The 13,839-nt window shown below is 37.1% G+C and overlaps 1 protein-coding gene and 1 pseudogene across 1 annotated transcript; both read right to left on the reverse strand.

The window, feature by feature from the left end:
* Window positions 1-301: 301 nt before the first annotated feature.
* LOC100661702 (interferon alpha-5-like) lies at window positions 302-1,422 on the reverse strand (annotated as a pseudogene).
* A 9,437-nt stretch (window positions 1,423-10,859) lies between these two features.
* On the reverse strand, window positions 10,860-11,708 carry LOC100661986 (interferon alpha-5-like). Its single transcript, XM_003407655.3, has one exon. It carries the CDS (start codon window positions 11,448-11,450, stop codon window positions 10,860-10,862), a length of 591 nt encoding a protein of 196 aa, XP_003407703.1. The 5' UTR covers window positions 11,451-11,708.
* Between the last annotated feature and the right edge of the window lie 2,131 nt (window positions 11,709-13,839).

The following is a 13,839-nucleotide window of genomic DNA, read 5'->3' on the forward strand; positions in this document are numbered from 1 at the left end:
TTAAGCATAATTATTATTTTTAGGTTTCTTTCCCTACAAAAACCAAAGATACAAGAGAGCAGGAACTAGGTTTGTTGTAGGCATCTCTAAATCTGAAGGCCAGCATACAATTTGGACAGAGAAATTCTATTTTTACTTAAAATTGGTGTATAATAATGATGGTTAAGTGAATTAGACCATCCATTCTATAATCGAACTTCTATACTTGAACTACACAATCAGGTTTGTTGTTTCCTTGTTAAAGAATAAGCAAATACAAGAAGTTCACTATGATAAAAATTTAATAAATAAAGCAAAATATAATGAATATAATTTTTATGTACAATGTAAAGATATACATGATACGGTGTGAACAAAAAATAAATTAAATATATAAATACTTAAATAAGTATTTAAATAATAGATAAATAGATACATCAGCATGGTTGACTGTAAGAAACAAGTGCCATGTAGTTGAACACAATGTTGCTTAATACTCCTAAAAACATATTTGACAAGTTTGATTATATTCCTGTCCTGATTATAGCAGAAATGAGAGTCTTTGAAATGGCTGAACGTGTTGAAGTATAATAGAGTGTATTAGTTGATGACAATCATTTTTTTAATGCGAACAGGTTGCCTTCTTTACTTCTTAGTCTTTCTTGCCAGTTTGTTGATGCACAGAAGGAGCTCATGATTTCTGCTCTGACAATCTCCCAGGCACAAGGGTTGTATTTCTTCTCTGTCAGATAGACAGTGATTCTTTGGAAGTACTTCCTCACAGCCAGCATGGAGTCCTCATTTATCAGGGGGAAGAAAGTTTCTTCTACCCTCATCTCCTGCATCAAACAGACTTCCAGGTCATTCAGCTGCTGATCAAGTGCAATGTACAATTAGTCCAGGAGTGTCTGATCCCAGGCAGCAGATGAGGCCTGTAGGCTGAAGAGGTTGAAGATCTGCTAGATCATCTCATGGTGGACAGAGATGGCTTGAGCCTTCTGGAACTTGTTGCCCTCAAGCTCCTCCTGGGGAAACCCAAAGTCATTTCTGTCCTTCAGGCAGGACAAAGGGGAGATTCTCCTCATTTGTCCCAGAAGCATCATGGTTCTTCTGTTAGCCAGTCTATGGCTCTGAGGCAGATCACAGCCCAGAGAGCAGATGGAGTTGCAGCTGAGCACCACCAGGGCCATCAGTAAAAGGAAAGAGAAGGCCATTGGGGATCTCGCAGATGCTGCTGCCCTGGTTGATGGCGGTGAGGCTGTGAGCCTGGGCCTCCAGGTTCTCTGAAGACCTTGCTCTGGGCATGGGTTTTAAATAAGGAACACACTACTTTCCATTTTCTTTTTGACACCCCCCCACCTTACTTTCTACTTGTATTTTTGCTTTTCTTTATGCACTCCCTATGTGGGTTTTTAGTGCAGTGTTTCTCAACCACTTTTTCTCATTATTGACACACTCTGGCAGTCTGTTGAGGGTTTTTATCCTAACAGAATACCACAAATAAACTGTATTTTTGTTTATATATGTATATCTGTGTTTCATGCATAAAATGAGAAAGTGTAAACTTTACTCCGTTTGAATGCAGAGTTAATAATGACTAGATCAAAATTTTAAGCTAAAAGTTGAATTAAAAAGCTATTAACATTTCATTTAACTTTGTAATGAAATGTGCTGCGTAACTTTTAATGTAATTCATTTACCTAAATAAGTTGCAATACATTAAATCACATAGCGAAATTAGAAACTTATATAAATACATGATAGCAATGTAAAGAAATAAAGATTATCCAGCAAGAATAAACAACAGAAAAATTAAATTATTTTCTTAACAGTTATATTTAATGTATTTAACTTTTCATTTTGATTGGTATAAGAAAATAACTTTTAATTTAACTAGTTGCTGATTATTCATCCAGTTGTCAAAATTTTATTCTCTTCAGCATTTAAAATTATTATTGATAGGTTAAATAACATTAATATGATTAAATATTAAAATACACACCAGTAGTATTTAATTTCCCAATCCCAAGAACACTTAAAATCACTGAAATTCCGTATTTATTATGGAACATTCACAAGGAAGCCAACGGCAACTCATAAGTATGTGTACCTTCCATCAACTCAATGTCCATACTTGTTATGTGATACACAAGAAAGCATGAGAGAAAACAAATATTAAAGAATAAAATTCTGTTGGATACAGCTGAAGTTTAGAGGGCCAAAATCATTGTTATATCTAAGATTTATTCTCACTTCCAAGAAGCTATTTTACACCTTAGAAGTGATAGCATCCTCAATGAGAACACATAATCTGGAAAGCATCATCACTTTGAATTTTCCTTTGTATTTTTTTGCTTAAAGTTGAAATTACCCAAATAACTTTCAGAGGTTCCTCTCCAAGTCAACTCTTGTCAATTAAAAGAAAAACATCATTGCCCTGAATTCAGAGCTGGATAAATACGGAATTTTATTTTGTAAAGAATTAACTTTCGATTTCAATCAAGGACTCAGGGTTTGTTCCTTTTATTTGACCTGAGAAGTTAGGCTGCCTCAGTTCTATAGATTCCTACTCTTTGAATGGTAGGTACAAAACCATCTTTGGTAGCCTGATGTTTTAAATCCCAACAAAGATACATCCAAATTTCACATGTGGAAAATTACTCTGAGTGAAAAAAAAAAAATCTTAAAACAGAAAATATTCTGTAATTCCATATATATAAATCAAAATCCATTATGATTGAAATATACATTCAAACAAAAGGAATTTGGGTATGGGCTGTGCCCAAATGGATGGGCAGAATTTGGGTAGGAACTAAAGGGAAGGGACTGGGGAAAAAGAATATATTTGCAGAGGTGAGTAGTAATCTAGTATAAATGGGGATAGAAATGGAGCCGGCAGTGACTTTGACTTTTAGGTAGATCTTGACCAAACATTAAAGCAATAATTACTTACCCTTATCCTTCAATTCTCTAGAATCCCTCACAAGAATGACTAATGATAATTTGCTTCCTGTTATCTCCATCCATTTCCATCTCCATCCATTTCCATCCAAATATACAACAGAGAATCGCAAACTAATGAATAATCAGCAACTAGTTAAATTAAAAGTTATTTTCTTATACCAATCAAAATGAAAAGTTAAATACATTAAATATAACTGTTAAGAAAATAATTTAATTTTTCTGTTGTTTATTCTGTTGTTTATTTGGAAGTTTGACTTCCAAACTTATGACATTTCATAATTAGAGCACTACTTCTGGTGGAAAGTGACGAGGTTGTATTCTGAGTCCTTGGTCAACTGTTTTTGCCTGCTCACTTGGTCACTCTTCTTTATATACTGCCCATACCAGTTGCCTCTGAGTCAATTTCAACTCATAGTGACCCTATAAGAGAGAGTAGAACTGCCCCCATAGGATTTTCAAAGGTGTAATCTCTATAGAAGTGGACTGTCACATCTTTCTCCCATGAAACTTCTTGTTGGTTGGTGTCGCCAACATTTTGATTAGCAGCTGAGCACTTAACTGCTGGGCAACCAAGGCTCCTATTTTAATATACGAAGTCTTTATACACTAAGCATGACTATATTCTCACTTGTACCGACCAGGAACATAGCTTTTGATGACTAGAACTACTATCCCTTTAGAATACTCCCAGAATGACACAACTTTGCTTGTTAAAACTGAAGAGGACATGAATCACTTATTGATGAAGATCAAAGACCACAGCCTTCAGTATGGAATAAATCTCAACATAAAGAAAACAAAAATCCTCACAACTAGACCAATAAGCAACATCATGGTAAATGGAGAAAAGGTTGAAGTTGTCAAGAATTTCATTTTACTTGGATCCACAATCAATATCCATGGAAGCAGCAGTCAAGAAATGAAAAGACACACTGCTGTGGGAAAAGCTGCTGCAAAAGACATCTTTAAAGTGTTGAAAAGCAAAGATGTCACCTTGAAGACTAAGGTGCACCTGACCTAGTGCATGGTGTTTTCAATTGCATCATATGCATGTGAAAGCTGGACGATGAATAAGGAAGACTGAAGGAGAATTGATGCCTTTGAATTGTGGTGTTGGCAAAGAATATTGAATATGCCATGCACTGCCAAAAGAATGAACAAATCTGTCTTGGAAGAAGTACAGCCAGAATGCTGCTTAGAAGCAAGGATAGGGAGACTTCCTCTCACATACTTTGGACATGTTGTCAGGAGGGATCAGTTCCTGGAGAAGGACATCATGCTTGGTAAAGCAGAGTCAGCAAAAAAGAGGAATACCCGCAACGAGATGGATTGACACAGTGGTTGCAACAGTGGGCTCAGGAAAATAAATGATTGTGAGTATGGTACAGGACCAGGGAATGTCTCATTCTATTGTACGTAGGGTCGGTATGAGTTGGACCCGACTGGATGGCACTTAACAACAACAAGGTATAATATAAGAGGCCTTGGTGGTACAGTGCTTAAAGCACTCGGCTGCTAGCCAATAGTTTGGCAGTTCAAAGCCACCAGCCAATTCATGGAGAAAGACCTAGCAATATGTTCCTGGTAAGATTACAGATTAGGAAACCCTACCGGGCAGCTCTACTCTATCTTATATGGTTGCTTGAGTCAGAATCTACTCAGTGGAGTACAACAATATATAATATATTACATTTGAAAAAACTGGAGCTCCAGAGAATTTAAGTTAATTAACCAGATCACATACACGTCCTGACAGAATCTAGATTCAGTGAGGATATTTATACTGCACGCGTAGGAAATTTCTTAAGTTCTGTATTTTAGAACTTTAAAAATTTTTAATGCATATTTGCTTCCCAAAATTACACACAACCTCTTGCTCCTGGACTGTCTTTTATTAGCGGATACTATTATCCTTTATGCTGCTTTTCACATAATTTCGCTCTTTACTTTAAATATTGGGTGAGTGAAATTTTCCAATCCACTTTAGCTTTTCCATTTTATGACAAAGGTGTCCCAGACTATTATCTTCACTGTGTTTGGATTTTTTATGCATCCCTAGAGTCTTCTTATTTTGCAGTGCCCCCGTTTCCAAATATACAACAGAGAATCGCAAACTAATATCTCCAAGATGTAACATTGTTGGAGATTCCAGATCCACATATGCATCTACCAATGGGTGTCTGCTTTTAGAAGTTTCACAGGCACCTTAGAGTGAATATCTCTTTTCAACTCTTGTTCAAACTTCTGGTGAGAGAATCCCTTGTCCTCTATGTCTCATTTTAACATGACATATAACTAAAATATTCATTAACCATGATTACCGTTTCTATGTCTCTTTCTCTGGAAAATTGAAAGCTCCAAGTTAGGAATTGTGTTTGCTTTATTCACCTCTGTATCCCAGAACAATCACATAGTCTGCCATACAGATATGCAGTTTTTAAATATAACTTGACTAGAATGAATGAGTGAGTGAATTTATCACCCTTTTTTTTTTTTTTTGAGTTGCAAATTCAGGCTTTTTTTTTTTTTTTAAGAAGAAACAAAACAAAAAAAGTCTTCTATGGGAGAATTTCATAAATCAAACAAAAAATAATTAGACAAAATGTAGAGGTGAACATATTTTGTTATATTTTAATATATTATAAAGGCAAACATATGTGAAACAAACCTGTTTTAAATGCCCAACATAATGTAACCTCAATAAAGTAGATGAATGAATGAATACATTAATACATAATGTCTTAGGCAGGGTTCTCTAGAGAAGATGTACGTGTATACATAAACATATCTTTAAAGAAGATATATTTATAGACAGAGAGAGATTTATCACAAGGAAATGGCTTATGTGATGGTAGAATCTGGCAAGTCCCAAACGTGTGGATCGGGAATCAGGCTGTGGTTGCAGGGACCGACAAATCCACAATCAGCAGGTCAAATGGTACAGTATTGGCTCACGGGGCTGCAGAACTGGAAATTCCCAAAATCAGCAGGTCAGATGGCAGGCAGCTGGCTCACTGGGCTGCATAAGCTGGTGAATCCCAGAATCTGCGGTTCAGAAGACAGGCTCAGGTTCCAAGAACTGGAGGTCAGATGGTGACATGCCAGATGCAGGATCCAGAGCAAGAGCGAACTTTGCCAGTGTGTCCATGTGTATATTGGATATAGGTCACATCCTCAAGGAAACTCTGTTTACATCAGATACTTGAGTAAGGTGGTGACTTGAGTAAGACTGTGACTTGAGTAAGGGCATGACATTAGTAAGGGTGTGACTTGAGTCATGCCCTTTAGTAAGGTTGCAACTCAAGATACACCCCACACTAATCCTGCCTAATTAACATATCAAAGCTTAGGATTTATAACACATAAATTGGAGGATAGTTGCACAATACTATAAAATGAAGGACAATTACATCAGATCACAAAAAGGAGAATTAAACGATACTGGGAATCGTGGCATAACCAAGTTGACACATAGCATTTACCATCACACGTACATAACAATTTATTCTTTTCATTTTCAGTTTAATTGCCCAAAGACACCTCATAAGTTTCAATACAAATGGATGTAAGTCTATCAAGTGAGCAAAACCTTTTGTTAAAGAAAAACCTATGTAGATAGTCCTCCTTTTCTTGCTAAGGACAAGTTTTACCTCTGATCCCGGGATCTGTTTACCCTTTTTGTATTGCGTGGCAACCAGATTGTCTCAGCTGTCTCCTGGATTTGTCCTCTCGAGAAAGGATTTACTAGGTATGTTTGACAAGTACCTCCTTAGGATAAAAGACTATCTGCTGTTCACTATTTAATCATTAGCAAAAGGTTCACAGTCCTTACTTAAGATATAATTATTCACGAATAACATTCTCAGATTTCTCTTACGAAGCAAGGTGTCATGGATTGAATTATGTCCCCCCAAAAATGTGTGTATTAACTTGGCTAGGCCATGATTCCCAGTATTCTGTGGCTTTCCTCCATTTTGTGATTGTAATTTTATGTTAAAGAGGATTAGGGTGGGACTGTAACACCTTTACCAGGTCACATCCCTGATCCAATACAAAGGAAGTTTCCCTGGAGTGTGGGCTGCACCACCTTTTACCTCTCAAGAGATAAAAGGGAAGGGAAGTAAACAGATAGTTGGGGACCTCATACCACCAAGAAAGCAGCCTTGGGAGCAGAGCACAACCTTTGGGCCTGAGGTTTCTGTGCTGAGATGCTCCCAGACCAAGGGAAGACTGCTGCCTCACAAGGACCTTTCTTTAGAGCCAACAGAGAGAGAAAGCCCTCCCCTGGAGCTGGTGCCCTGAATTCAGACTTCTAGCCTACTGGACTGTGAGAAAGTAAATTTCTCTTTGTTAAAGCAATCCACTTGTGGTATTTCTGTTATAGCAGCACTAGATGACTAAGACAGAGGCATTCAAAGATGACCAAGGGGCTAGGCTTCACCAGGGTCTTGTGTCCAGAAATGTTACAGTCATTTTTCACTCTTTCAACAATTCCTTACAGGCGTCACTAAAGACTCTTCAGATAGTTGTCTTTATTATGTGAAATTCCTGGGTAATATCCTATTTTTTTTTAACTGGACATGGGTGTGTAAGTTCTAATTCTAAGACCCACAACATTTTTATCCTTTCCCCAGCCTCAATTCACTTCTCAAGTTAGCCAACACATCTTTAGATTATTTAGCCACACATCTTTAAATGAAAGTGACTCTCAATAACTCACTCTTCAACATACTGGCATGAGTCAGCTTATCCCAACTTTGAACTTGTACTACACCTTTATTGGAGGGTGATTATTTTTCCCCCAATCAACTGCAGCAGCCCCGGGCATGTTTTTGTGAATAACGTAGTTTGTCATTTGTGACCCCCTCTTCTTTTGATCAGAGGGTCATGTATCAAATATCACCGAAGCCTCCAGATGATGTGAGAAAAAAAGTTATGCTGAATATGTGTGAGCTGAGAGGAAGCGTAGAAGTTGGGAAATTACTCATTCTTTTTTAATTTTTTTCCGTTTTAACCTTAAATAGATACATTGCTTTTATTTTCCCAGATGTTGATATGTGCTTTGAGTTCAATTCATGAAACTGTTGAACACTTACTATACTCAAAGTTCCTGAGCAGATCTCCCACCAGAAACTTCTGTTGAAGTAACTAATAACCTTCCACAGACTGTTCAGTCAGTGCGTTTCTATTGAGCCTCTTCGTTCATCGTTCTCTGTCTCACAGCAAACACAGTGAGGCTCACCGCATGTTGCTGGATGAAATGAGCCGTCCCATCTTTACTGGATTGAGATTCTTTAAAATTTTATATCTTCTCTTTTACTTAGGGTTTTTCTAGTCAAGGTTTGTCTTGCTGCATCTGAATAACTTTCCATTTCATCTTCGGGTTAGTACCAAAATAGATAAGTAAAAATGGAAATGAAGAGATCTGTACCGTTATTCTTCATAGTTTTCAATACATCATTTTTTCTTTCTTCATTTAACTTTCTTAGAAAGCTGTCATTGCATTTAGAATCATTGAGGCAAAAGCAAAGCAAAGCAAATCTGAATATAATGAAAGTAAAAAGAAGGAAAATGACTCCCCATGTGAAAACTAATGACACTGGGAGATTTTCTCCTCTCTTATTCACTCTTCCGCCTACTCCAATATGCTTTCTTCATATTAATTCTACCAAACTGCTCTCACTAAGTGCATCACTAGGGCCTCTGATGCCCTCTATTTCCCCATAGTAGACAGTTTCAATCCACTGAGCAATTTATTGACATTCAAGGTAGTATTAATTAAAACAATGAGACATTTTTATTATAAGCGATGAAATATATCTGATCAAAAATAAATAAAATAAGAAGGCAGAAGGGGACAGGAGCTGGCTGAATGGACACAGGAAATACAGGGTGGAGAGGAGGAGTGTGCTATCACATTGTAGGGAGAGCAACTAGAGTCACATAACAATGTGTATATAAGTTTTTGTATGAGAAACTGACCTGAATTGTAAACTTTCACTTAAAGCACAATAAAAAATAAAATATTAAAATGACTTGCCATTACACCAGTTTTGTGAATCTAGCCAGAGACAGTTCTATTTGTGAAAAAGGGAAAACTATGCAGAGTAAATAGAATCCATACTCTTTTCCATGTTACACCCTATTTCTATCATCCCCTTCAGAAGTCAAACCACTCAAAATATTTTTCTATTCATATTGTCACTAGCTTCTCTTCTTCACCCTTCCACTTATTCTAATGTGGTTTCTTATTAGTACCTCTACAAACCAGCTGTCATTAATATCCTCAATGCCATCTATATTCAGGTTATAGTAGACAGTAGCAATCCACATCTTCCATGAATGCATTGATTCTTCATCTAAGCCATTCTATTTCTTTAAGTGTGCTCTGTCTTAGTCGTCTAATGCTGCTATTACAAGTGGATCAATTTTACAAAGAGAAATTTATTCTCTTACAGTCTAGCAGGCTAGAAGTCCAAATTCAGAATGCCAGCTCCAGGGGAAGATTTTCTCTCTCTGTCAGCTCTGGAGGGAGGTCCTTGTCATCAATCTTCCCCTGGTCAAGGAGTTTCTCCATGCAGGAACCTCAACTCCAAAGGATACACTCTGCTCCTGTTACTGCTTTCTTGGTGATAGGAGGTGCTTATATCTCTTTGCCAGCTTCTCTCTTTTATATTCAAAAGAGATTGATTTAAAACACAACCTAATCTTATAGATTGAGACTTGTGTCATTAACATAATTGACACTAATTCCACTTCATTAACTTCACAGAGGAAGGTTTTATAACTCATGGGGAAATCATATCAAATGACAAAATGGTGGACAATCACACAATACTGGGAATCAGGGCCCAGGCAAGTTGATGCACACTTTTGGGAGGTACAATTCAATTCATGATATGCTCTTATCACCATTCTTTCTCGCTGCCTTGCTAATGTATGGCCATTCCACCTCTGTTTCCTTTCTGGATTTTCTCTCCCTTTTAAAGGCTGCAGGTCTTTGTACTAGTTGTCTTTCTCTCATCCTAGACTCTCTTATGTAACTACTACTACTCGTGGTCTTTCTGTGAATAGATATGAACTTCCAGCTATGGCATAGTTTGAAAATTGTAGACTCATAGCCAATGGCCAGTGGACAATTGACTAGATACCTACTAGCCCACATGTGAAGAATACAGACTACTTTTATTTTTCTAGTTGGTGTGTGTCACTCCACCTGCTGAGAAAATTTCTTTTTTTTTTTTTTTTTTCTTTCCTACATCTCATTATGGCATTTAACTTAACTGGTATTAGTTAAGCACGACTATTATTTTTAGATTTCTTCCCTACAAAAACCAAAGATACAAGACAGCAGGAACTATGTTTGTTGTACCAACCTTTAAATCCTGAGAACGTACAATCTGGAAAGAGAAAGTCATTTGTTACTTATACCTCGTACATAATAATGGTGGTTAGAGTGAATTATCCCCATGTGTCTGTCAGTTTGTCATATTATAGGACCTTGTGTGTTGCTGTGGTGCTGGAAGACATACCACTGGTGAATTATACCATCCATTCTTTTCTCCAGCTACACAATCAGGCTTGATGTTTCCTTTTTGAAGAATAACACAAGAAGTTTTCTATAATAAAAATTTAATGAACAAAATAAATAATTTACAAAGAACATAATTTTTATGCATGATGTGAACAAAAAAATTTTTAATATATAGTTAAATAAACATTTAAATAGATAGATCAGCAAGGTCACCTGTAAGTAATTAGTGCCCATGTAGATGAACACGATGTTCCTTCATAACCCTGAAAACACCTTTGACAAATTTGAATCAATTTCTGTCCTGATTATAGCAGAAATGAGAGTCTTTGAAATGGCTGCTTGTGGACCTATGAGGGTATATTTGTCGATGAGAATTATTTTCTTATGGCACCAGGTCGCCTTCCTTACTTCTTAGTCTTTCTTGCCAGTTTGTTGATGCACAGAAGGAGCTCATGATTTCTGCTCTGACAATCTCCCAGGCACAAGGGTTGTATTTCTTCTCTGTCAGATAGACAGTGATTCTTTGGAAGTACTTCCTCACAGCCAGCATGGAGTCCTCATTTATCAGGGGGAAGGAAGTTTCTTCTATCCCCATCTCCTGCATCAAACAGACTTCTAGGTCATTCAGCTGCTGATCAAGTGCAGCGAACAATTTGTCCAGGAGGGTCTGATCCCAGGCAGCAGATGAGGCCTGCAGGCTGAAGAGACTGAAGATCTGTTGGATTATTTCATGGTGGACAGAGATGGCTTGAGCCTTCTGGAACTTGTTGCCCTCAAGCTCCTCCTGGGGAAACCCAAAGTCATTTCTGTCCTTCAGGCAGGACAAAGGGGAGATTCTCCTCATTTGTCCCAGAAGCATCATGGTTCTCCTGTTATCCAGGCTATGGCTCCGAGGCAGGTCACAGCCCAGAGAGCAGGTGGAGTTGCAGCTGACCACCACCAGGACCATCAGCAAAAGGAAAGAGAAGGCCATTGGGGATCTCGTAGATGCTGGTGTCCTGGTTGATGCTGGTCAGACTGTGAGCCTGGGCCTCCAGGTTCTCTGAAGACCTTCCCCTGGGCTTATGTTTTAAATAGGGAGCACTCTACTTTCCATTTTCTTAATGACCTCCCCTTACTTTCTACTTCTGTTTTTGCTTCCCTTTATGCACTGTTTATGTGGGTTTTAGTGCAGTGTTTCTCAAATTGCTTTTTCTGACAGTCTGTTGAGATTTTTTTTTCCTAGCTGAACCCCCCCCACCAAGAAATTTTAATACCACAGATATACTGTATTTTGTATTTTTTACATACAATGAGAGAGTGTAAACTTTACTCTTTTTATTGAATGCAGGGTTAATAATGAGTAAATCAAAATTTTGAACTAAATGTTAAATTGAAAAGCTATTAACATTTCATTTAATGTTGTTACTAAATTTGCTGAGTAAATTTTAATGTAATTCATTTACCTATATAGATTCTGATATATTAAATCACATAGGCAAATTAGATACTTGCATAAATATATGTATAACAGCAATGTAATGAAAACTTAATTATTATAAAGCAAGAATAAACAATTGAAAATTAAATTATTTTCTTAGTATTTCTGTTTAGTGTAATTTTGATTGGTTTGAAAAAGTAACTTTTATTTAAACTGGTTGCTAGATATACATGCAAATATTGTCAACATTTTTTCTTTTCAGCATTTGCCTTTATTACTGGTTGGTTGAATAACTTTAACAGAATTAAATATTAAGATACACACTACTAGTATTTAATTTTCCAATTCCAAGCTTCTCTCAAAAGCACTGAGGTTCAATGTTTATTATGGAACATTCACAAGGCAGCCAATGACAACCCACAAGTATGGGGAGGTGAGCTCTCATGATATGACTTTGATATCAAGCAAATGGTGAAGAGAAAGCCCTCCGTTATCTTGTGTATGTTTTATGTACCTTTCATTAACTCAGTGTCCAGGCTTCTCATGTGATACCCGAGAAAATAAGTATGCAAGAATGAGAATTTGTTGCTAGGGCTGAGCTTTGGAAGGCCCCAAACAATTGTAATATCTAAGAGTTATCCACACTACCCAGAAGCAATTTTATACCATAGTAGCAATAGCATCCTCAGTGAGAACGCAAGATTTAGAAAGCATCATCGCTTTGAATTTTCCTTTGTAGTTTTTTTCTTAAAGTTGAAATTTCTCAGATAACTCTCAGAGATTCCCATCCAAGTCAATTCTTATCAATTAAAAGAGAACCATCGTTGTCTAAATTCAGAACTGGATGAATATGTAACTTTATTATCTGAAGAATTAACTTTAAGCTTCAATCAAGGACTCAGGTTTTATTCCTTTTATTTGGCATGAGAAGTTAGGCTGCCTCAGTTCTTTAGATTCTTAACTCTTTATGTGGAAGGTACAAAACCATCTTTGGTAGCCTGATGTTTTAAATCCCAAAAAAGATACATTTGAATTTCACATGTGAAAAACTATGCTGAGTGAAAAAAATTCTTAAACAAAACAGTAAATATTCTATGATTCCATATATATGAAATCCATTATGAGTGCATTATACACTCAAAAAAAAAAGGAGCTTGGAAGTGGGCTGTGCCCAAATGAATTGGCAGTGTTTGGGTAGGAACTAAAGGGAAGGGATAGGGGGAAAAGAATCTATTTGCAGAGGTAAGAAGTACATAATCTAGTACATAGAAAGGAAGCCCACAGTGCCTTTCACCTTCCGTTTTTAGGTAAATCTTGACCAAACACTGAGGTGATAATTACCTACTCTTAACCTGCAATTCTTTAGGATCTCTCACAAAGAATAATGATACTTTGCTTCCTGTTATCTCCATCCATTTCCATCAATGTATAGAATGTGGGCTTCATTTCAATTTCACTTCTAAAATTTTGACATTTCATAATTAGAGCACTGCTTTTAGTGGAAAACCAAGAGGTTGGATTCTGATTCTGTGGTCAACTGTTTTTGTCTACTCACCTGCTCATTCTTCTCAAAGTACTATCTGTACTGGTTGCCTTCAAGTCTATTCCAACTGATAGAACCCTATAGGACAGAGAAGAACTGCTCCATATAATTTCCAAGGGAGTAATCTCTAGGAAGTGGACTGTCGTATCTTCCTCCCATGAAATGGCTTGTGGGTTGGTATTGCCGTCCTTTTGGTTAGCAGCTGAGCACTTAACCGCTGCGCCACCAGGCCTCCCTTGTTTATACACTAAACATGGCTGTATTCTCACTTCTACCTGCCAGGAACGTAGCTTTTGATGCCCAGACCTAATAACCCTTTAGTATACTCCCCAAGAGTCTACCTTGCTTCCTAGAGTCCCTGTATGGTGCAAGGATTTCAGGAACTCTGCTACTAACCAA

This window comes from Loxodonta africana, chromosome 9, assembly GCF_030014295.1.
Source record: "Loxodonta africana isolate mLoxAfr1 chromosome 9, mLoxAfr1.hap2, whole genome shotgun sequence".
Classification (NCBI taxonomy): domain Eukaryota; kingdom Metazoa; phylum Chordata; class Mammalia; order Proboscidea; family Elephantidae; genus Loxodonta; species Loxodonta africana.